The sequence below is a fragment of the Ruditapes philippinarum genome, unplaced genomic scaffold, assembly GCF_026571515.1.
Source record: "Ruditapes philippinarum isolate M1 unplaced genomic scaffold, ASM2657151v2 ctg4445_1_1_1_1, whole genome shotgun sequence".
NCBI classification, from domain to species: Eukaryota; Metazoa; Mollusca; class Bivalvia; order Venerida; family Veneridae; genus Ruditapes; species Ruditapes philippinarum.
Window position 1 is genome coordinate 29,707 of NW_026853818.1, and position 26,094 is coordinate 55,800.

The following is a 26,094-nucleotide window of genomic DNA, read 5'->3' on the forward strand; positions in this document are numbered from 1 at the left end:
TCATCATTTATTGAGGGATTGTAACACAAATGGTCATTACAATGACTACGGCTGTGACACATGTACTTTAGGTCAATATATGCAAGGTCAAGGTCACTAAAGATGGTGAAATATCCAGATTTTGTCTGGAGCATATATCCTACATGTATGGAAGAATTTTTATAATACTTTATGGAAATGCTCACCACCATGATATGTATTGCTCCATGCATGATCCAGGTCTCCAGGTCAAAGGTCAAGGTCACACTTAGAGCTCATTGAAAAACGCTTGTCCGGAGCAAAAACTTCTACATTCATGGGGGTTTTCAATATAACTTGGCACAAATGTTCACCATTGTGAGGCTGAGTGTCGCATGCAAAATTCAGATCCCTGCGACCAAAGTCAAGGTTACACATAGAGGTCAAAGTTCAGATAAAAATTTGAAGATGGTTATAGGGACCATTTAGTCATCATTTATTGATGGATTGTAGCACAAATGGTAACTATCATGACTACAGGTGTTACACATTTAATTTAGGTTAATATTTGCAAGGTCAAGGTCACTGGAGATGATTAAATATCCAGATGTTGTCCGGAGCATATTTTCTACATGCATGGAGGAATTTTTAATGTTACTTTTATAGAATTGTTCACCACCATGAGATGTAGTGCCCTGCACATAAACCAAGTCTCTAGGTCAAAGGTGAAGGTCACAGTTAGAGCTCATAGAAAAACACTTGTCTGGAGCAAAACTTCTACATGCATAGAGGGATTTCAATATAATTTGGCACAAATGTTCATCATTGTGAGGCTGAGTGCCGTGCATAAAATTCAGGTCCCTGCGACCAAGGTCAAGGTCACACATTCTGTGCATATCTTCCCTATTGATTTGTTTTAAGGTTCATTTAACAACACAGTGCCAAGAATAAAAACTTGCTTGCTAGATAACACTTATCCATAATGCCCCCATCTCCATCTAAAGCTTTTTCGTAAACGGGCGTATTTTGTGACTATGGCACCCTTGTTTATATTAAAAAAGTGCACATTACATTATATTCTGTATTTAAGCATATTTCTGGAAGATCAAATAATTGGGAAAAAAATACTACCAGAAGTTGGTTTGTATTCTTTTTGAGATCTTATTTTGTCACTAGTTAGTGTGAAGTAAATGAAGAAAAATCAAATTTAAATGTTTTTGTATAACTTACAAAATTGTTTATGGAAAAATTGATTTTGTTTAAATAACAAAACTATACAGCAAATAGAGGTTTTTTCTTGATCTATTTCACAAGTTGACTAAATACAAAGATTTCATAATCATGTAAAAATCTTGCAAAAATAATGATACTATACAAGATTTTTTTTAAGAGAGAAGAGTGTTTTATATTTAATTTCTTAATATGCTGGCATTTACACTCAGATTTTCTTACTTGACTTTGTTTACATTTTATTATTTGTTTTATCCCTTTTTATCCTCTTGCCTTGAGAGCACTTTAGCTTTCCTTTTACCGTCTTTGATACTATTGTAAAAGAATACAGAATGGAGTAGTTTGGTTTTTCAGAATGTCTTAAGTGTCAAAGACAAAATATAAGTTAACTATAATCAGGATGTAATTTCTTAAGTTACAACTGTATTTTTTAACATTACTTATTATTCTCTGTTGCTTGTACTCAGTAATAATTCCTTACCTTGTTTTTAAACATAGCTTTTTAATCATGCTTTATAACACGTGAAAAAAAATAAAATACTACATACAATTTATAAATATGCTGTTTGTGTCTTGTTATTTCTATGAAACCTTTGTCACATACCAACCAACTTTTTAATTTTGACCAAATACAAAAGTTTGTCGAACTGTTTGTATGTGTCACACTCTGTATTCTAATTGATCCTAAATATGTGGAAATTCACCGTCTTTGTAGAAGTGCCATTAGGTTAGCTTTAAACAGAAATAATTTTATCTCGAGTTTTGATGAAAGCTTGACGCTTATTTAAACTTCTTTGCTTATTTAAACTTCTTTCGAGTCTGCTTTCTGGAACTAACCAGTACTGGTGTCACCCATGACCCCAGTAAGGCTACCCGCCATTCCTGCAGCCAATTGTATATTGTGTCGAGAGGTAGAAAACTACACTAGGCTACCACTCCTATTAAAGCAACCAATCACCAATTTTAAATATGGAATATGTCAATTTAAATGTTGGATTCAGAAAGTAGGCTGGCTTATATCTATATACTCGCGAGATATCACGGATTTATCCAGAACCATCTACCTCCATGAATTCAAAGGACAATTTAGTATAGGATAGATTATGAGTACCAGTTGGATGTGAGATTTATCTATCTGACTTAGACCACAGGTAGTTTTCTCTGTTTAAGGTGAAGATTTAACACGCGTAAGCGATTTTTTCTCCGACAATTACATAGGGACATCCAAATAGTTCTTATTCAATCTATTTGGCCTTATTGTAGGCAAAAAAAGCACAAGAAAATGGCATTATTCATGTTCTTTCATAAGTTACTGAATACACATGAATGATAGATTTCACATTCCATCACAAAAGTTCGAATTTAACATTTCTGAATGTGATATTATTATAATTTCGCAAGTTGAGAGACTTTGTTGTTATTCCTGTTGATTCCTCATTTAAATGATTCAGTGACATAACACCGTACACAGCGCTTGAATAAGAAGTCAAGAAGCAAAACTGCTTACCGAAAAATACTCTTAGACAGAAATCATGGGCGATGGCTGCTTCTCAAGAGTGGGCTTTTGGAGAAATGGGCAGGTAACTTTCATTAAACGTTTTCCTTAATGCTTAAACAACCCTAGGGTTCAGGATATTTATTGGTTGTCCGGCTGAAGTTGAAAATATTGTACTTGACGTATATATTCGTTTTTTATTGTATGCTTCATATACATCCTGCATTGTCTTTTTTTACCTCAATCATGAACTGAAAAAATATTTTAAACGTCCCTCTGAGGCTTAAAGCATAGCATTGCCTTAGCGTTGCAACCGCAGCCCAGTCACCGTTCGGAAACTCCACCCCTTGCCCACCAGTGGAATCCCCTCTTCCCAAATCGAAAATGAATTTACATCTACAGTGACTGCTATTAAGAGTGAGCCGGGCACGATGCACAAGGCCTGAAAATTAGCACAAAAGCGGTCGTAAAATGTAGGTACATACATGTATATAGATTTAAATAGATTGATAAACGCACTTTATTTCATTATTGCTTGTTTTTTCTTATTTTCGAATACAGTAACTATTCTTGTAAAATGATGAACTGACGAAATAAATTTGTCAAAGGACTATTGCTATCTGTTAATTTTTAAGAAGGGAATTAACTATTAACTTTACTATATACATAGAAATTTTCCCCGCATAAAGCATGCACATAACAGGGTTTTTCTTTCAGTTGAATACAAACATGATAGTTATATCAAACACTTTATTGTGATGTGTGGGATATATCAAACACTTTTCAACTACTCTGATTGGCCGAGAGAAAACAGCTGTGGTCTAAGCATAGTTCCCCTTGCAGAAAGAATTTTATTATTGGATAACTCGTAAAAAACATGACTTAAAATAGTCATATAGTGTTTTATTACATGCTTTTCGGTGGTTTATAGAAATATATCAGTGATATAAAATTGGTAATTTCACTGTTTGAAACAGTGAAATTACCACTTTGATAATTTCACTGTTTTGAATTTAAGCCCCTTACGTTGTTTCAGTGAACAGTACTGGGTACCAACTTAATGACGTGACGTCGTAAATGACGTCACGTTGTATTATTATTTGGCGCGCTTTTCATTCAGTATTAGGTTTAATGTCTTTTTAAAACGTTTCTTTGCATGTAATAAAAAGAAAATTTGCTTAGTTTAGTTTAAGATCGAAATATATTTCACCTTGTGAACACCAAAAGTTTATATTTCACTCGTGGCTGCGCCACTCGTGAAATATACCTTTTGGTGCCCACTCGGTGAAATATATTCCGATCTTACACTGAACTAAACAAATATCCTCTATGTAATGTATAGGCATTTGTGAAAAAAATCGATATCTAAAGTGTAATGAAAAGGCAAGCCTTAAATTAGCTTTGGTAACACGTGGCATTATTATTGAAAGGAATCGTAATTATCTTGAACATATACAGATAAGTTTATTCCTCGCAAGATATGGTTCTTGAATCCCGTGTAACTATAGATGTTGACTTGAAAAAACATGTACAACTGAATTAATGATGTAGTAGATTTGTTTTTCATATATCTTTCGTATCTAAGATTACTTTCAAAATATTTCAAGCTTCCATTACATCGTGGTACGTTTTAGATTTCTGCAAAATCTCTTGGAAAAAATACTTAGAAAGTGTAAAACATTTGGAATAGGAAACTCAGTTACATGTTATTCGCTTAAATATATCACTGTACAATGGAATATAATAACAGCATTTTCGGTCTTAAAAGTAAAAAAATAGATTTGGTAGATGATGAAATGTATATACATACATTGAAAAAGAAGACAGAATACTCGTCTATGTTGATATAAGATAATTTAATAACAGTATCTATATTGATTTAAAATGGTTTATAACAATATTTATATATTCAAATATTGTATGGTTTTCTTTTTGTCATTTTTTTCTTATGTTATTTAGATGCACTATGTCATAACGTTTGCCTCCAGGTCTATCTCGGATTTTTCCAACTAATATAGTAGGCTTCCTGTTAACCCGCTTTTTCACTTTGCGTACATTTTTGCCGAGCTTTTTAATTGCTCCCTTTTGCTTTACATGGCTCTGAATTAAGATAAGAAATGGAAAAAATAAGAACACACAAAATTGAACTCTATAAACAAAACTAAATAAGATCATAAGAAACAAACTGCAAATTTTCAGCAATCAAGAATTATAGAAAGAAACGTAATGACACGTGTAATACTTTTCTTGTTAAGAGAAAAAAAATAGAAGTTTCTTTCAAATTTTCAAAGGACATGACTTACTTTACGTGATATTAACATAAATTAATAAAGGACACTTTAATTTATCATTTCTTTTTGAAAGGAAGAAAACTTCTGACAAAACCAAACTTCGGCACCAAAATATTCTTTAGAAATACAGACATATTAAAATAAATATAAATTATGCATATGTCAGACCTACCATCTTTATTTTGTTCTTCACTTTCTTATAAAGAGTTCGAATGCTTTTATTTTTCTGTTTTAACTTATTCAGCTTCATAGACATTTTCTTCTGCTTAGCTGCCAGTTTGAATGTTTTAGTAGCAATCTTCGCGGTAGTGTCCTGTAACTTCAACTGATTCATCTGAAAGTAATAATAATAAAAATAATTTATACCAACAATATAGAGCCCAGTCATACAGCACGGATGTACATGGATGTACAGGCTGGCCTGACTATACTGGCGACATAGGCTAATCACTTAGTTCCAAGAGGACAAGTGTTAAAGTTTTGATAAATCAACCCTGTTAAATTATTGATTATGTGTTGAATTCATACGTATTTCATCTCAAATTTTAATTGACATGACCAGCTTTTCTTGGATAACTATCTAGCAATTTCTAATTTCTCCGCAATTGACCGACTCCAAATGAAATAACAAGACAAATGACCATTAGTCTAAATGTCAGAGATCAATTTCGTCTTACCAAATCCGGTGCTCTCCCTTGATTATGCACTAAATAGTCAAGTTCAGGTGTAAATGCAATACCAAGGCAATGCCAATGTCTCTTATGTTTGAAGGAAATGTATTTTTATAGCGAATTTGAACACGATGTGACCGACCGAGAACTAAAACCTAATACGTATGAAAAATGAAATTTAAATGCACTGATAATTACCATAAGCATCTGTAAGTGTCGGACTTGTTTCTGTAACTTTGGAACAGTCTGATCTAACTGAGAAAATTTGGTGTGTATCTTTCTTGTCAGCTGGTCATGTTTCGCTGCTTCATCCTGTAAAAAGTGTCATATTGTGTAATAAATTGAGCCGCGCCATGACAAAACCAACATTATGTGTTTGCGACCAGCATGGATCCAGACCAGCCTGCGCATCCATGCTGTTCGCTATCAGTTTCTCTAATTGTTATGGAGTATTTCAATTACTTAGTTGATCTCGAATGATTGATAATATGTTGTAATTATTGCAGTTCGAATCGGAATATCCGGCCCGAAGGCGCTTGTCCATTGGTCGGTAACGAGGCTTGTCGAGTTACTGCCACTGATCAGTTACCAAGGGAAAGTGACGGTATTGCTGACTGGAACCGCAAACATGTTTCTTTTTTCTTTACAATTTTCGACGAAACTTATATTTTTTTATCCATTACATTTTTTATAGTAGCATAGGAATTTACACCTTTATCTTAAGCACGCATCTTATTCACAAAAATGCGCCCAGGTCTGGAACACCCGACACACCCTCCCCAAGAATAAAGTCCCCATTTCCTAAGGATAAAATGTCCGTCATTCCAGCATATGTAAAATATATATCAAAAACATCAGTGTGATATGCAAGGATTTACCTTTCGGATTTGTGTCATCGTTTTCGAAAAAAGTCGATAGAATATCTGATTTTTTCGCCTCATCTTTCGTAACTGCAGCGCAATTCGTTTCTGGATTTTAAGCAACACTGGTATTACATATGCTTTTTTTGCCGAGATCTTCTGTAACTTGATCTGAGTCACCTAGACACACAAAAATACAGAGAATACTTGTAAAACAGATGATGATGAGACGAGGTCGTATTAGATAGAGGATATTTGTTCAGTTCAGTGTAAGATCGGAGTGAGCACCAAAAGGTATATTTTACGAGTGGCGCAGTCACTAGTGAAATATGAACTTTTGGTGTTCACGAGGTGAAATATATAGAGGATATTTGTTTGTTTTGCATGTAAGATTGAAATATAATTTCACTGAGTGAACACCAGATGCAATATTTTCACGAGTGGCGTAGCCACGAGTGAAAATATAATAGCTGGTGTTCACGAATGAAATATATTTCAATCTTATATGTAAAACAAATAAATTTTCTTTTTATTCCATGCGTTTTCAGTAATTTAAGTAATTTTTACTGATTTTGCCGCGTAACGTCGCGCATTCTCCTTTGTGACGTCATCACATCATGACGTCACATCAACAAGTTTGAAATATAGTTCTGTTAAATTTCTCTAATTTTGTTACATTTTTAACATAATATCTGGTGACATCGACTTTCTTTTCCGAAAGAAGCAAAATTTACGCATGACGGCATTTATTTTTGCCTGTTATTCCATTCAGTTTTGATTTTCTTTTCATCCGCATTCAGATAAAGTCCGGCTACAGTGAAAATTATATTTTATAAATTTCACTAGTGGTTTATCAGAATATAATCATCTGATATATTACAATAAAACACTGGAAAGCATGAAATAAATTCCAATCTTACACTAAACGAAACAAATTTTCTTTTTATTATATGCAGAGAAATGTTTAAAAAGACATTTTAACCTAATACTAAATGAAAAGCGCGCCAAATAATAATAAAACGTGGCGTCATTTATGACGTCACGCCATTAAGCCGTAAAATTAAGCCGCTTAAATTAAAAAAATGAAATTATCAAATTGATAATTTCATTGGAAATTATCAAATTGATAATTTCATTGTTTGAAACTGCGCCACTCGTGAAATATACCTTTTGGTGCTCACTCGGTGAAATATATTTCGATCTTACACTAAACTAAACAAATTTTCTTTTTATTATATGCAAACAAACGTTAAAAAGGACATTTTTACCAAATATTAAATGAATAGCGCGCCAAATAATTATACAACATGATGTCATTTACGACGTCACTTTATTAAGTTGGTTTCCAGTTCTGTGTACGTTTTTAGTTCATGCTTTCCAGTGTTTTATTGTAATATATCAGATGATTATATAGAGGATATTTGTTTGTTTTGCATGTAAGATTGAAATATAATTTCACTGAGTGAACACCAGATGCAATATTTTCACGAGTGGCGTAGCCACGAGTGAAAATATAATAGCTGGTGTTCACGAATGAAATATATTTCAATCTCATATGTAAAACAAATAAATTTTCTTTTTATTTCATGCTTTTTAAGTGATTTTAAGTACTTTTGTACTGATTTTGCCGCGTAACGTCACGCATTCTCCTTTGTGACGTCATCACATCAAGACGTCATATAATCAATTTTGAAATATAGGTCTGTTAAATTTCTCTTATTTTGTTACATTTTTAACATGATGTATGATTACATCGACTTTCTTTTCCTAAAGAAGCAAAATTTACGCACGACGGCATTTAATTCTGCCTATTATTCCATTTAGTTATAATTTTCTTTTCATCCGCATTCAGATATAGTCCGGCTACAGTGAAAATTATATTTTATAAATTTCACTATGGTTTATCAGAATATAATCATCTGATATATTACAATAGAACACTGGAAAGCATGAAATAAATTCTGATAAACCACTAGTGAAATTTATAAGATATAATTTTCACTGTAGCCGGACTATATCTGAATGCGGATGAAAAGAGAATCATAACAAAATGGAATAACAGGCAGAAATAATAACTGTCATGCGTAAATTTTGCTTCTTTAGGAAAAGAAAGTCGATGTCACCATACATCATGTAAAAAATGTAACAAAATTAGAGAAATTTAACAGAACTATATTTCAAAATTGATGATGTGACGTCATGATGTGATGACGTCACAAAGCATAATGCGCGACGTTACGCGGCAAAATCAGTAAAAAATACATAAAATCACTTAGAAAGCATGAAAAAAAAGAAAGAAGAAAAACAGTGAAATTAGCAGTTTTAATTCACTGATATATTTCTATAAACCATCGAAAAGCATGTAATAAATTTCTATAAACCACTGAAAATCATGAAATAAAATAAGATATTTCACTTAAAACAAAGAAAGAAAAATCTTGTAAAGTCGAAAAAATTGTTTACCACGGTGGATGCTAAACGTGTTAATGCCAACTTCAGCACCTGCATTGACTTCGACATTTTACCAATATGTTTGATTATATGAAGTTCAGCTTTCGTATTGGTGTTCCCAGTGATTTTCAATGTAAGAAGGCCTCGTACAATCTTCTTGATCTGGTTGTTCATGGTTCCATACTTCATTGCTGAAACAGCAAGCGCTGCCAGGTATTTCTTCAGATGTTTTGGAATCATTTTCTGAACATTTGAAATAAAGATATTAAATTTATTTTCTAAATTATCATCAAAATATTTTCTAAATCATCATCAAAATATAAATGGACCTTGAAACACAATATAGTAAAGCTATTACACTTCCAATCTTGTGTATACCAGTATGCATAGAAAATGTAAATGGTTGATGATTATGATTTTTTCTTTTGCATATCAGACTGGTGTTTCCATGCCATTTCATCTGCATGGATCGCGTGCATTTAAAATGACGTTATTTCAGCGCATTTAAGAATAAAACTGCCTCCTCAGGATGATGAAGTTGATTCATATGCTACTGTAATGAAATAGCACCAAATGAAGTGACACTAATTTTCATGAAATATTGAGTTCAAATGCAACACAGGAAATATATTATCAATACAAAATAACCTCTAGTCCCTTTATAAAAAGATTACTTTTTAATGTGTTTGTATGTCATTTCTTGCCAAAAAATTATTCACTTGAATATAAAAATTGTTTATCTTTGTTTCAGTAGAAAAAAATTTATTTGCAAAATTTAATTAAAAAAGTATTACGGTATTTAAGGTCTTACATGGTTCCTTTTTACAAGTCTATAAAGCAACAAAATTCTTTTCAATATTTTGTTATTGCTGAACCATAGTTTATGGAACACCTTCCGGAACCTAGCATTTTTATATGCCAATTTGCTGTTACTTTTATGCAGTGCCTTCAGTTTCTGAGACATTTTCCTATTTTCCATCATGACGTCATGAATCTTTCCGCGGAGACTTTTTTGGTAAATATGCAGTTGAGCATAATGTTTTTTGAGGGCAGCAGTATGTAAGATGAGCTTTCTTAAAAATTTACTATTCAAGCTCAGTTCTTTTGCTTGCTTCCCGACCTTGGAAGATAATTCTGAAAGAAAAAAAATGGATGCATTTATCCTTATTTATCTGGCACCAAATTGTTATGAATGATAAAATAAATAAATAAATCAATTAATTAAATTTCTTGCAAAAGGTTTCAAAGCAATAGTGAGCAAAATTATGTATCAATGTAATTTTTTGTGATAAAATTACCGTATGCATTCTTAAAGACGCACGATATTTTTAAGAAATTTTTAATAAGACTTAACGAAATGATAAAATGGAGTATAAAATCTTATTTCATGCTTTCCAGTGTTTTATTGTTATATATCAGATGATTATATTCTGATAAACCACTAGTGAAATTTATAAAATATAATTTTCACTGTAGCCGGACTATATCTGACTGCGGATGAAAAGAAAATCATAACTAAATGGAATAACAGGCAGAAATAAATGCTGTCATGCGTAAATTTTGCTTCTCTAGGAAAAGAAAGTCGATGTCATCATACATCATGTTAAAAATGTAACAAAATTAGAGAAATTTAACAGAACTATATTTCAAAATTGATGATGTGACGTCATGATATGATGACGTCACAAAGGCGAATGCGTGACGTTACGCGGCAAAATCAGTAACAAAATACTTAAAATGACTTAAAAAGCATGAAATAAAAAGAAAATTTATTTGTTTTACATATAAGATTGAAATTTATTTTATACTTTTAAATGAAATATTGAGAAATATTGATGAAATAAAATGCGTATATTCATTTTCCGTATTTTCACTGTAAAAATTTATTTTTCACTGCAGTGAAACATATTTTCCGTATTTTCACTGGTGTCTTGCCGGACTAGTTTCTTTACAATTGTGCCAGTACTCAAAAATTAAGGGAAAGTCTTTCAAATTTTAATGTCCAGACAGAGAAAAAATGTATATATAATAAACAGAAAATTCAAGTTTTTAACTATAAATACATGATTTATTTTCATCTTGTGGCATGAAAATTATCATATTTCACTCGTGGCTACCGCCACTCATGAAATATTTATTTTCATACCACTCGATGAAAATAAATCATGTATTTATAGAAAAAACTTGAATATCCTCTATATATTTCATTCGTGAACACCAGCTATCATATTTTCACTCGTGGCTACGCCACTCGTGAAAATATTACATCTGGTGTTCACTCAGTGAAATTATATTTCAATCTTACATGCAAAACAAATAGAGGATATTTGTTTAGTTCAGTGTAAGATCGGAATATAATTCACCGAGTGAGCACCAAAAGGTATATTTCACGAGTGGCGCAGCCACGAGTGAAATATGAACTTTTGGTGTTCACAAGGTGAAATATATTTCGATCTCACACTAAACTAAACAAATTTTCTTTTTATTATATGCAAAGAAACGTTTTAAAAAGACATTAAACCTAATACTGAATAAAAAGCGCGCCACATAATAATACAACGTGACGTCATTTACGAAGTCACGTCATTAAGATGGTTCCCAGTACTGTACATGCTGGTATTTCACTGAAACAACGTTAGGGGCTTAAATTCAAAACAGTGAAATTATCAAAGTGGTAATTTCACTGTTTCAAACAGTGAAATTACCAGTTTTATATCACTGATATATTTCTATAAACCACCGAAAAACATGTAATAAACAAATATCCTCTATTTAATAATGTATTTATACCGAAAGTTTATATTTACTATAAAATCATCAGTAAATTATTTATCTCTCTCTCTTTTTTTGTTACAATGCAGGCAACACTATGAACCATATCATTGGCAGAACTCTAAAATAAATAAACTCACAGGCTTTTTTTTATTCTAAATGTTCCTCAGTGTTAATACAATGTAACATACAGGTACATGCAATATCAGCGTATTAATTAGGACGCTACGTAACTAGTTTCTTACTTTTATTCAGCTTTGCGTCTGAAGCCTCCTTTTGTTTTACAAAATTTGAGATGTCTTTCAGCTTGTTGTTCACCTCCTTGAAAAAAAGAAAAATATACGATAAATCTCTCTTTGGTTACATTTTATTTGTAACCCTTTCCTTCTACCGGGTATTATATCTCATTAGTGATAAATAATATTATTATCACATACCCGTGCCGATTTTGTGACTCCGTAAAAATGGTATTGCACGGCCTTGCATATATTTTTACGTGACGTAAAGACGCGCTAAATGTTAGTGCGACACTATAAGCGCGTCAAAAATTTTTTTTTCACTTAAAACGGTCTTTATTTTTGGCAGGCCTCGACATTAGCGGTGGTCCGTTGGTCCGAGACCACCTAATTTTGGCAAGGACCACCTAATTTTAAAATGCACTGGTCCGTCGGACCACTTGAATTTTCTGGTTTGTGCAAGGCTCATTTGAGAGAATGGCGATTTGGTCAAAAACATGTTATATACATTTTGTTTAAAACCATTTGTCCTATGAACATGTATATTGTTCATTAATAGATTAATCTGATTAGTTAAAGATGGTCTTAAATCATCAATAACTTTCATTTTGAGTTGCTAAAATTTTGTCTATGCAAGTTAAAAGAGTTAAGAATTTGTGATATTAAGCTAGGTACAAATTGCATTCAAATGATGCTAGTAATGATGCATCGTCGGATTACCACGGTGTAACCTTTAACATTTATGTTGTGCTATATGATAATCATACGTTGGTATCCGACAATGGTAATTATGATATTGTATGGGATACTGTATGAACTTTAAATTTCATATACATGAATAATGACAGCAAACTAAAGGAACTGGAAAAAATACATCTAGTAATTCTTTGCTAGTTATCTTTATTTTAACTGTTTAACGATAAGAGATCCGTTTCTTCCAGAGTTAAAATTACTTTTTTTAAATAAAAGGTTAAAAATACTCAATGTAAAAAATAAATATCAACCAACAAGCAACAGGGCGGTAAAAATTATGTAATAATAATAAATCTGTGAGAAAAATAAGCTAAACTTAATTATATATAAGTTGTTTTTATTTTTAATCCTTTAGATATTTCCTTGTTTTAAGATAATTTATTAGTTTTTATTAAAAATGTAAATTTTTAAAAGATACATGTAATTATCATGATTATAAGACGTACCATGTATCAGCAATGAATATTTGAATAACAGTAAGAAAAAAAAACAGACACAAATGGTTTCACTATTCCCTAACTTGAGTTGAGGGAGAAATCACTTCAATATAAAAGTTAACATAAATAAGAGCCCTGTTGTGTATTTTTGAATGAGCTATGAAAAAACAACAACAAATAACTTCACGACAGAATACCTACTAACTTGCTCTCCTTAATTTATGATAAGATAAAAATATATATCTAAAATGTCTGTTTTCTTTAAAGGTTAATAATACATCTTTGTCATCAATTTTAAGCATACTTTTTTCTAAACTTGCAGTATTTGATATGATAATAATTGACCACTTGACTTCTGAAAGGACCACCTTAATTTCAAATCTAGTGGTCCTGCTTACCACCTGATGAAAAAGTTAGTGTCGAGGACTGAATTTGGTATGTAATAAATGGAATATTAGATTCCTGTAAGTTTAATACTAAATTCATTGAACTCGTTGAATAAAATAATATGAGCCGCGTCACAACAAAACCAACATAATGGTTTTGCGACCAGCATGAATCCAGAGCATCCTGCGCATCAGGATCAATGCTTTTCGCTATCAGTTTCTCTACTTGTTATAGGGTTTGTAAGCGAACAGCATGGATCCTGATCAGACTGCGCGGATGCGCAGGCTTGTATAGATCCATGCTGGTCGCAAACCCATTGTGTTAGTTTTGTCATGGCGCGGCTCAATTATCATGCTCGCCAGAGGCTCGCATAATATATTTTTATTTAACTCATTCAATATATTCAGTATTAAATCTACACTCATTCAATATTCTCTATTTATCTTAATAGAAATAGCAGAGCTAAAATATTTTTTTTCAACTATATCCCATGTTATCTGTGAATTCATAATTACAGATTAAACGTCTGAAGAATAAAACAAGGACAGTTATCAACTTATCACTGAGTCGCCACAACAGTTAATACTGTATGTCGTAGACATTTTTAAAATTTTAAAAACGAAAAATATCAAACCTTCAGTTTCCTTTTGTTCTCTATTAGTTTAAAGCCTTTCAGGAACTTCTTTGATTTGCGATAAAGTTTACTTTTGATGGGTGGTTTCGCTGTTTTAAGAGTTGGCTTTGTTGTTGACGTCACTGTCGATGGTTTTAATGGTGTTGTGGTTGTTATTTTGGTTGTTGTTGGTACTGTTGGTTTGGGAGTTTGCTTCGTTGTTGATACTTTCAGATAAACATTTATAATGAAAAAATTATTATTAGTTCACAAACAATACGGATCACGACAGTAAGTCACACTGGAGTTCAGACACAGGGGTAGTTTATGAAGTTCAAGTATCTAGGGACAGGCTGTCAAGAAGTGCAAGTTGCCTACACTTTCGAAAGGAACTGATAACTTCTGTACATGTCAGAGCAGAGGTATAGTGCGAATGATCGTAGAACGGATTTCATGATCAATCACAACGAAAGTGACCTGCACGGAAATCGAACCCGGGTCGCCCGGTTCACAATCCAACGCTCAATTACATTTGAGTATTAAAACCATATTGATATCAGAAATACAAATCTCTTTTATTTTACGTTAGAAATTTGAGGCAACATACTACTGTATAGTCTTTGGTACAATAAAAAAATCAGCCGAATATTGGAATGTTGGTAACGTCAACTTTAATGAAAGACGTTTGTTACAGACGTGATAATGACATTACATTTGATAATTTCATATCATTCTGCAGAAGATGTAATGTTCTACAGTTCTACTACTTTAAAAAATATCTAATAGGCCCTAATACTACTTTTAAGGTTACAATTATGAATTCATAACAAAAACAAATTGTAATCAAATGTGCCATTGTCACATACCTTTTTGAACTTTTTTCTTAGACAGATTGAAATTAGGACTGTTCTTTGAAGAGAGGTAGCACGTATGGGTTGCCTTGATATACTTGAAGTATTTACAGCTGATATCTACCCGCTTCAGACAGGACTTTGCACATCCTTCCAGGGTGGAGTGCGTCTGCTTTGTTATGTAAGAGGAAAGTTCCTTAGTGCTAATATAATCTGAAATATAATGTAATGGTAACAATTTAAACAGCTCGAAAAGAGCGACGTAAGAGCGATATTAGCTTATTAATTAATCAAGAGGTTAAAAACCTTTTTTGTAAGTGTCTAACTAACTTAGCCATTGACCTTTTTGTAGACACACGTAGTGTTTACCCTTAGACTTGATGTTTATTAAACGCTAATGAGGATAGTTTATGCGAAATAGACAGTACGAAAATTTCAAATTTAGTCATTCTCATTGGATGAAAAAGTTGGTAAAGACCATAAAAGTCATTGAGTGTTTATGATATTTGTATGAATATGTTACAATTGTCAATAAATTCTAACATCATTTTTACAATACTTTAATGAATATCTGATGCGGCTACTGTGAATAAATAATTGGCATTGCCCCTCAAGAGAGCCTCGAAAAAAAATTACCTCATTTTTATGGGGGGGGGGGTATGGTTTTACGTCGCATCAACACATGCAGTAAAGGTCATATTGCGACTTTCTAGCTTTACTGAAAGACTTAATAAATCGTGCGCACGTTTAACTATCTCGTGCGCACGACATAATAGTTCGTGCGCATGACTTAATTATCTCGTGCACACGACTTAGTAATGCGCACGACTTAATTATCTCGTGCGAGCTACTTAGTGACAGATGAAAATGATGGTTCAGATAATTGGTCAATGTGTAACTATTTGGATTTTATTAAAGTATACCAAAATTAAAAAGCTTTTGATTTTGAGAAAGAAAAATAAAAGCATTTCTAACGCATAACGGGTCTTTAAAAGAAGAAACATTAGCATTACAAATCGTCCCAAGTCGAGCTTGAATTCATCATCCATAAAAAAGATTTACTTAAAGCGTTGATTACAGCTATGTTTGGAAGTCAATGATTATTTCAAACGTACACTCAGGGAGCTTATATATTTTCACTTATGCTAATAACGGTTTGAGGAAGAAAAACGCTATTGTCACTTGTTTCATTTAAATAATTTTAAAATATTCCACCTCTTATTACCATATTAGTATTTGGCATGGATCGTATCGCCATAGTAAAATATTTATTGAATATCATTTACAAAAATCAAACTAAAACGGAAATATTATAGAATACCGACCAATATAACACGTTACTTTTATTCAGCTCCCCCACGACAAAATAAATAACTCCAATTTCTTCAAATAAAAGTACCTATCGGTAAGTTGATGTGTTGATTATAAACTCTTATGATTATGTTACAATAACAGTTTGTTGCCAAAATTATAAATAGATTTGATTAATAAGTTCATGATTCTTCATTAATATGGTCTTTCAAATATTAAATAAATATTTGATTTTGCTTTGTTTAGTCGACACAAGAGTAGAATATTTCTTTTGGGGACAGTTTTTAATGAAGTTTACCATGACACTCAATAAGAAAACACGTGTGCCTGTGAGTGAAAACCTATTAAATTAGCTTGATAAAAAAATTGTGGAATCTTGAAGTGACGTTTTCTATATGGATTAAAATAATTTATGGAAAAATATATCATATGATAGGAGCATAGCTTTACACAGATTTTGTCAATATAATTTGTCAGCTGTTTGATATATTGCATGCAGTTTGGCTTGTCCTCGGAGGGAAATTAACATACGAGTATAGTATTTCGCTCCGTGTCAATATTTTTATACAGTATACTCGGTATGTTTAGCATTTATTTGATTTCTATTGCTAGCACAAGATAGTTTGTCTATTGATCTAGTGTTATTTAATATTACCAAACACACGGACTAATGGACTAACAGCAAAAGCTAGGAAACCTTAATTTTTCCTTAAGATTGGACTATTCAATTATTATGTGAAAATGAATCGTTGTCTTGTAGATCGTTTTCTATTTCACAACATAGGAGAGCTGCAAGATATGTGACGAACCGTTACCACAACACAAGCAGCGTATCCTCCATGATCCAACAATTGGGGTGGGAGACATTAGAGTCACGGCGAACCAAAGCCCAGCTGACCATGATGTTCAAGATCACCAATGACCTTGTGGACATACCAGTCAACGATTATCTCACCCCTGCCCCGAGCCGCACTAGAAGTGACCACTCCAAGAAGTTCCATCTACCATCCACATCTACAGCGTACTACAAGAACTCCTTCTTCCCTCGTACAGCCACAACCTGGAACAGCCTACCTGCCCCCGTTGCAGAGGCCCCTGACTTGGTATCCTTCAAGCAGGGGTTATAATCCCTCACATTCTAATCCGCCATTAGGGGCCCAGCTACAAGTACCCACTAGTGATATCCAAGGCTGTGCCGGCCGCGGCCACCGTAACCGGAGAGGTTTGGGATGAAGAGGCGAAATGTAGCTGGCCAGACTTTTTGTCTATATCTCTTTCTTTTGACCTATCCAACCTCTTCTAACTTTCTATCATTTCTTGTATATTTCTTTGTCTTGACCTAGCACCACCAGTCGCGTTATAATCAAGACTCAAGTGTGATTGCGCCGACGTACGATGTAGAGTTGACGATAATTTTGACCAGCAAAACTTACCCTGTATATTTTCTGCTTCACATTTGGTGTTATAGTGCACATATGGATCAGTGCAAATTTACATATAGTGTACTTTTTACCGATGCTCAATTTTGTGATCCGTATCCATGGGGTTCCACCCCGTGCCCGTGGTGTAAGTTGTTTTCAAAAACTTAAAAATGCAAACAGATTCTAACACCTGTATATTTCTAGGCAAGGTCTTCAATTTCGTCAATTCAAACATCTCCAATGAAATAAATCAAATATCATACCTGGATTTAAAATGCAGAAAAAAATAAAAACAGGAATCCAAAACTGCAATTTCATTTTACTTTCATTCTCAAACTCGTTGTCATCATTCCTTCCGGTATTATGGTAAATACTGACAACGTCATTTCGTTGATGACGTCATATCTGTCATTTTTCCCGCCATATTTCAAATGAGAATTCAAAAATCGCAACATTTCGGCCCTTTCCGTCAGTCTTCGGATAAGGACCTGAATACACAGGTATTTCGATCTAACCTACGCTAAGAAACTAGACGTCATGTAAACAAATAGTTATTTAATGCTGGGAGTTGTTGACAAGTTTATTTCCAACATATCAAGTAAATGCCCACCTAAAATAAATAGATTTATATACATTCGTTAAAAAATACATTATCGAAGATTACACTCTCTGTTTTTGTTTACATCTGAAACCTCATGGTAGAACTACTTTCAATCCGTTTTTTTAATGCGTTTAATTAAGGTCGCCGCCGGAAAGCCCATATGGGCTACCGTATACTCAAGTCGGGCCATCCTAGAGCGTCCCGCCGAGATTTTTTTCGTCGATTAATTACCAGCTTTATTGGTGGAGGAAGACCAGGTGCCCCTCAGGGCATTATTTCAGCACGAGCGGGCACCTGGGTAGAACCACCGACCTTCCGTAAGCCAGCTGGATGTCTTCCTCACATGAAAGATTTTGACCCGAGTGAGGATCGACCCTACAGCGGTGAGGGACCTACATGATCTCAAGTCAGCGATGTTAAGCACTCGGCCACGGAGGCATTTTGATAAATCCGTATTAACTCCGAGGTTATTATATTATAGCCGAGGACGTTCCGATCGAATTATTGGTTTGTATTTTCACACCAGAAGAGTAAAAGAAATTAGGCTTTGGTTTAATTCAGATGATGTATGTAAAATATGTAAGGCTGGCTTAACATAATTCACTAGAATTCATTAAATCAAGTCATTAATGAATATAATTATTCCCGAATAGGCTACAATTACATTTTTTTTAAATCATGAAGTCCTATTTATAAGCAGCGGATCTAGGATTTTAGAGGAGGAAAGGCTTGGTTAGTTCATATATAGACAGTGGTAAACCCAATGCAAATATTTAAAACGAAGGAGTGTGGCTTGACTAAAATTGACAGTACTGAAACTGTACTTTGGGAGTTAACCCAATGGTCCAGGGCAGAGCTCTGACCAGTGTTAGGCAAGTGGGTAATTTTCAAAATTATATAGATGCTTAGTTTATGCATTTTCCTGTTTATTTAAGGTCAGAACTTTATACCTGAATGTTATTTCATTATATGATTTTTTGTTTGTATTGATCTATGGTAGCGGATTCGAAGGGTGTGCGCTCTCATTAGATTTGCTAGTACTTACTTTGATTTCTACGGTGTTCCGTTTGGACAAACGTGATTTTTTATTTTGTCTGTACCCGCGATGCACGATGGTACGATGGTGAAAACGCAATAGCACGATGTTGAAAACGCGATGGTACGAAGGTGAAAACGCGATGGTACGATATGGTGAAAACGCGATGGCGCGATGATGAAAATGCGATGGCACGATGATGAAAACGCGATGGTACGATGGTGAAAGCGCGATGGTACGATGGTGAAAACGCGATGGTACGATATGGTGAAAACGCGATGGCGCGATGGTACGATGGTGAAAACGCAATATATCATCGCGTTTTCACCATCGTACCATCGCGACATCGCGATTTCACCATCGTACTATGTTCTAGATATCTTATCTTCATATATTTCTTATGATAATGTTATTTGAAATATGAGTTAATTTGATATTCTTTTTCAATAAATATATCGGGTGATTGCACTAAATTTTGCATTATAATGATACTTTTTCTTATTATAATGATAAAAGTAAGAGAATATGCCTAAGGATCTCTTTCCAACAAAAAGAAACAGACAGAACCTATAGCAGTATACGAAACATCCCCGCCAAGGATATAGGTCTATACAACGAGAAAACATAAAAATGATTTAGTTCAAGTCTATCGATCTATCAAGTATACTTATATCAACTATATATAGACTTTGCTAGTTCCTAATAGTTGGTCTTTTTAACGACCAACAAAACAAATGCATACAGCTAAAACAAGAGCCATAACTCTAGAACATTCATAAATGAGCGAAAAGGCCTTCGTTGACATTTGAACATAAACATGTACATGTGACATTCTTATTGATAGAAATCCATAAAAAATATATATATGTCGCCACTGTTAAATAGTCCCATCTATACAAGCGTGACCGTATAAGTATCGATTTGGGACTAAAAGAAACGTATTAATGCATGAATGCAGACTGTGAACTGTTAGTTATTGAAACCCGCCTGTGTAACTTAATTGGTTGTAGCAACATCTGGTGCTATTTTTGAAAGAGTGTAACTTCAGAAAAACAAGGTGATGCTGTCAAGTTCACATTTGAGGAAAGTATCTACAATCAATTTACATACATAAAATATATTTTCATGACGCTCATCCTCATGGAAAATATCACTGAACATTCAGAATGAATTTAACTGTTTTTCTTTTTCGAAACCAGGGTAAATAGTATGGATATTCATCCACTTGATTTTAAATAAGTTTTCTAAAATATAAAATGGCAGCATATGTATCAAAATATGTCTCAGTGCTTTGTTTCATAAATTCCATTTTGTTTGTAACTGTTCAAGAATGTGGACCACCAATTGATTGTGTTGTAAGTGAGTGGAACCATTGGATCGGATGTACACATTCATGTGGAGAGTATGGTTCCCGAACTCGTACACGCGTTGTTTTTCAAAAGGCTGAATGTGGAGGCACGTGTCCATTTGATATAGAGGAAAATGAAAATTGTAACCGGAAGTGCTGCCCGGTTGATTGCACCTATACTAAATGGTCGAGCTGGGATTCGTGCTCGTGTACAGAAGATGGCTGTGATGGTGAAGGGGAAAGGTTCAAATGTACCAGAAAGCGCAGAAAGCTTACAGACTCTGCATGCGGAGGCTATTGTGACGAGCAGACGACAAATATACAATGTGGATACCTTTGTTGTTATCGTGATTGTATTCCCGGTTGGTGGACAGATTGGAGCGAATGTGATGGTACAAGTGTCTTTCAAAATCTGTGTTATCTCAATGTGCAAGATTTTAATCGAACCATTTTGATTTGTATTTCATTTTTACAAATGTATGGCAAGGGTAATTAGCTTATGGAGCTTGATCACATAATGAAATTCTATTTTTTGTTACTCCACAACCTTATTCATTTGGTAAACATAAATAAGTTTTGTTGACTTCTGCTTAAGCAGGTGTTAGGGGCGAGTGGACAGTAGCTAACATTTATCACTACTATTCATGATCAATCAAACTAAAACTGCAACATTTTCAATACAAAATGTATGGTCTTGTTAGGTGTTCTTCGTTGAATTTTCCATCTTACCTATGCTAGTGTATCCAATAAAATTTTATTTGAAAGTAAAGATAATTGATATGTAGTAATTGATAACGTTAAACCATACTAGTTCTGTTTCAGCTCCGTGTGGGCAAATAGGTACCAAGAACCGCACGCGAGGAGTTATTCAAGACGCTGCTTGCGGTGGGAAACCCTGCCAAAACATGAAGGAGACTGTCACGTGCATGGGCAAATGTTGTCCTGTTCATTGCGTGCTCGGGGATTGGAGTGAATGGAGTAGTTGTGAAAGCACGTGTGGAGAAGCCTTGCAAGTCCGAACAAGGTAAACTTAGTATTTTCTTAACAATTCATATATATTTTTACTATATTACTATTTCTTATTTCTATTTTTTATCTTGTGGCTCGAATGACGTTTTATTTATTATTTTATTTCGTTTTGTTGGATTAAGAAACTCATGGACTTTCTCAAGGTCATATTGCAACTTGCCAGCTTTACTCGTGAAGGAATGGAGGAATCCCTGTTTTCCTGCGTGCATTATTTTATGCACGAGCGGGTTCTTGAGTAGAACTTCCGAATCTTCAATAAGCCAGCCGGATAGCTTCTTCCCATTCAAAAGTCCCTGACGGGATCCGAACCTATACATGGTGATTTTGAAGGGGAAAGTGATTTGATGTCGGCGTCTTTAACTTAAGCAGCTTTGTGTAATACATAAGATGTAAAACTTACAAAATTGTTGAACTTTATAACACAACAGAGTAATGAAGATTAAATAAATATATATGTTGTGTGTGTGTCTTTCTTCAAAACATTAGTATTTTGTTTCAAATAACTTTCTATAAGAATTGATAGGCTCTAATCTAATGTAATGTCGAAGGTAGATAATATCTTAAAATTCGTTACGCTTTATTACGTTTCTTTATGCAATCTGGCATGTCTTTTCGTACTGTACCTAATCGCATAATGGCAAGGTAACCAGATAATTATGTTCTATTCTTAACAGACACGTGCAGCTACCAGTATGTGGTGGGGAACCATGTACGGAGGAACCTGTTGAACAAGAAACTAGAACATGCACGAATTATTTCAATGTGGATTGCGAGGCACGTGAAAGTTGTTATATAATACTGATACACGTCATGAAAGTGCATAATTTAATTGAATTATTTTTTGTCATTATAAATGTCAATATAAAGCTCATATATTCATGTATACACGTACTAATATCAATTAGTTAGAGGTACACGTGTAATAAGAATTAAAAAGAAATATTGTACAATATTTGCTTCGGCGGCAATTTATTTAAGACCAACATTCGTAAATTTTACCCAATGCATGCGTTGTTCGGAAAGTAAAATTTCCGCATACAAATATCTTATCATTTTAATTTTTCAATAGAAAACTTAAATTTCAGTTATCACCATGGGCTGCATGGTCGGATTGTTACCTAGATAACGGATTTTGTGGTGATGGCACTAAATCCCGTACACGCTCCGTTATAATTCCGCCATCATGTCATGGACAGCAATGTGGAAACTTTAGTGAAACTAGGCCATGCAGTGGTCCTTGTTGTAGGAGAGACTGTAAAGTAACCGAGTGGTCAGACTGGGGATACTGTTCTTCGAAATGCGGACAAGGATTAAGGTAAACACTGATACTAAATAATGCGTACTTAAATGTTTATTTCATCAAGATTGAAATCATCATCATTTGATTATAAATGGATAATATTTGAATACGGCCACGATGAAAGACTACTTTTTATTTGCACTCAACGCCATTTGATATGTCTCTGTTTATAACGTGATTATGATGTTTGTTTTGTTACGTCAACAAAGTGAAAACGTCACAATAACGTAACGTTTTCACAGCGGCGTAGCAACGAATCTTTTACTCGAAAACAGAACTACACAGTAAAATGTTCCGACAATATTTTGCCGATCAGGGTATGGAAGACCCACGAGACAATTCGTACAAACCCAATCTGCTCTACAACATTCATTACCGTAAGTGTATACATTTAGATTATGTCAGTATACTCAATGTTTATTATAAACATAATCAAGCTCCAGTAAAGAGCGCATTAAACAATAAACTTATTATTTATAAAAATGATAACATGACGGTCTTTTTTATATACCATTATTCATAATAAGACTTGTAAGCGTTTAAATCTGTCTATGAATAGTTGTTAATAGTTGTAGCATTAATTCAAACACGTTATCATGATGATATAAATATGTTATGGTAAATATATAGCTCGAACCAGAGAATAAAATGTTATTTCAAAATATTTTTTTTTGTTTTAAAGTAAGATTCGCTTTATTTGTTCTTATATTTTGGTTTAGTCGAGCTGTTCTTCTCTCCTGCCCTTAATACAATAATCAACGCTGAAATTCTTCCGAAAATATGCCGGGCAACTCCTTTCTAAGAAATGCCTGGAGAATGATTTTATGGAGCTATCTTATGTTTTCAAAGCTCGCAGCTTTATTAACCATACAAAGTAAAAGATCCGTCTTGCTTTCGATTATTTTCGCTCAGTAATTATTAAATAAGCCGCGTCACGACAAAACCAACATAATGGGTTTGCGACCAGCATGGATCCAGACCAGCCTGCGCATCCGCGCACTCTGATCAGGATCCATGCTGTTCGCTATCAGTTCTCCACTTGCTATACTGTTTGTAAGCGAACCGCATGGATCCTGATCAGACTGCGCGGATGCGCAGGCTGGTCTGGATCCATGCTGGTCCCAAACCCATTATGTTGGTTTTGTCGTGACGCGGTTAAAATGATTCAGCTATACTTAACCTCAAAGAGTGATCACATTTGGTAACAAGGGGCTTTTTAATAGGTCATATGGTCAGCTTGATTCGGAAAGATCTGATGATATCCATTTAAGGGGTCAGTCTTACAGGAAGCTTCATTTAAATATTTTCCCTCTATGTCTTGAAACGTCTTTTTTATGATAAACTTTTTATCATTTGATAACTGCATTAATAAAAGTTAGGATGTTTCTTACGCCCTCCTTCTTCAGACAAATTATAATTTGGTCAAATGTCCTTTACAAACAACAAAGTTTTAATTCAATTCAAATCCTTTATTGTTTTGATTTATATTTTGACAAATAAACACGTGTATTTTAAACAGTTACAGTTTGTTCACAAATCTGTAATAAATCATATATTTAAAGAAACCGTGTCTATGTATTTACAGGGCCGCCAAATTCGTCGACACCTCCAAAGATGAAGGTACTTACCAAGAGACTTAACCCAAGCTTCTGTACTTGCACGACTGTAAGCTTCGGTACCGAATGGAAAGAGTGGTTGTCTGGTCAAATAAAGATGCGAAAGGAGATAAATGTAGCGAAATGATCAAAGAAGAGAAAACAAGTAGCGAGTTTAAAAATCACGGCAACAGTGATGATAATTACGAAGTTGATTGCATTGAAGGAGTAAAAAGTGGCAAACTAGTTGTTGCTGATGATGTTGCTGATGATGCTAATAGTGCTGATAATGTTGCTGCTGATGTTGTTGATTATGATGCTTTTGATGTTGCTAATGTTGCTGATGATGCTGCAGTTGCAGATAATGTTGCTGATGATGCTAATGTTGCTGATGATGTTGCTGACGATGCTTATGTTGCTGATGATGCTGCTGGTGCAGATGATGTTGCTGATGATGCTAATGTTGCTGATGATGTTGCTGATGATTCTGCTGTTGCAGATGATGTTTCTGATGATGCTAATGTTAATGATGATGCTTATGTTGATTATGATGTTGCTGATGATTCTCTTGTTCCTGATGATGTCGCTGATGATGTTGCTGATGACGCTGCTGTTGCTGATGATGTTGCTGTTGCAGATGATGCTAATGTTGCTGATGATGATTCTGATGATGCTAATGTTGCTGATGATGTTGCGGATGATGCTAATGTTGCTAATGATGTTTCTGATGATGCTAATGTTGCTAATGATGTTTCTGATGATGCTAATGTTGCAGATGATGTTGCTGATGATGCTAATGTTGCTGATGATGTTTCTGATGATGCTAATATTGCAGATGATGATGCTTATGGTGCGGATGCTGCTGCTGTTGCAGATGCTGCTGCTGTTGCAGATGATGCTAATGTTGCTGATAATGCTAATGTTACTGATGATGCTAATGTTGCTGATGATGCTAATGTTGCCGATGATGTTTCTTATGATGTTTATATTGCAGATGATGATGCTTATGGTGCAGATGATGCTGCTGTTGCAGATGATGCTAATATTGCTGATAATGCTAATGTTACTGACAATGCTAATGTTTCTGATGATGCTTATGTTGCCGATGATGGTAATGTTGCCGATGATGGTAATGTTGCTGATGATTTTGCTGATGATACTTATGTTTCTGATGATGCTGCTGATGATGCTTATGTTGCTGATGATGCTGCTGATGATGGTAATGTTGCTGACAAGAAGGAGGAGCAGTCAGAGGATGAGGAGGAGGGTTTTGGTTCAGCATTTGGAATTCTTAGTGTGTACTGTAACACATCATATTGAACGGTTAGTTCATTGAAGAAATATTCACTAGCAGAAATTAGTCTAAAGAACAAAATGAAATCATTTTCAAAAGATACTCTGTTGTGAACATTTCATAATGTATATATTAGTAGTACATAAAATGAAGT

The 26,094-nt window shown here is 34.0% G+C and overlaps 2 protein-coding genes across 2 annotated transcripts; one reads left to right on the forward strand and one right to left on the reverse strand.

The window, feature by feature from the left end:
* Positions 1-4,520: 4,520 nt before the first annotated feature.
* LOC132738021 (uncharacterized) lies at positions 4,521-18,136 on the reverse strand. Its single transcript, XM_060725435.1, has 10 exons — positions 18,001-18,136; positions 15,021-15,218; positions 14,176-14,381; positions 11,974-12,049; positions 9,768-10,090; positions 8,969-9,199; positions 6,524-6,685; positions 5,844-5,957; positions 5,147-5,308; positions 4,521-4,783 (listed from the first exon to the last, which is right to left on the reverse strand). Exons 1-10 carry the CDS (start codon positions 18,053-18,055, stop codon positions 4,619-4,621), a joined length of 1,692 nt encoding a protein of 563 aa, XP_060581418.1. The 5' UTR covers positions 18,056-18,136; the 3' UTR covers positions 4,521-4,618.
* A 2,228-nt stretch (positions 18,137-20,364) lies between these two features.
* LOC132738020 (spondin-1-like) lies at positions 20,365-24,794 on the forward strand. The gene is made up of 4 exons (XM_060725434.1): positions 20,365-21,114; positions 21,545-21,746; positions 22,426-22,535; positions 24,637-24,794. Exons 1-4 carry the CDS (start codon positions 20,631-20,633, stop codon positions 24,792-24,794), a joined length of 954 nt encoding a protein of 317 aa, XP_060581417.1. The 5' UTR covers positions 20,365-20,630.
* Positions 24,795-26,094: the final 1,300 nt, after the last annotated feature.

Coding starts and splice junctions, on each gene's coding strand:
- LOC132738021 (XM_060725435.1), bottom strand. CDS start 18,055: ATGAAATTGCAGTTTTGGATTCCTGTTTTTATTTTTTTCTGCATTTTA. Junction 14,382..15,020: donor TAAGAAAAAAGTTCAAAAAG/GTATGTGACAAT, acceptor TTTATCTGAAAG/TATCAACAACGAAGCAAACT. Junction 10,091..11,973: donor AGACGCAAAGCTGAATAAAA/GTAAGAAACTAG, acceptor TTTTTCTTTCAG/AATTATCTTCCAAGGTCGGG.
- LOC132738020 (XM_060725434.1), top strand. CDS start 20,631: ATGGCAGCATATGTATCAAAATATGTCTCAGTGCTTTGTTTCATAAAT. Junction 21,115..21,544: donor AGATTGGAGCGAATGTGATG/GTACAAGTGTCT, acceptor GTTCTGTTTCAG/CTCCGTGTGGGCAAATAGGT. Junction 22,536..24,636: donor GGATTGCGAGGCACGTGAAA/GTTGTTATATAA, acceptor ATGTATTTACAG/GGCCGCCAAATTCGTCGACA.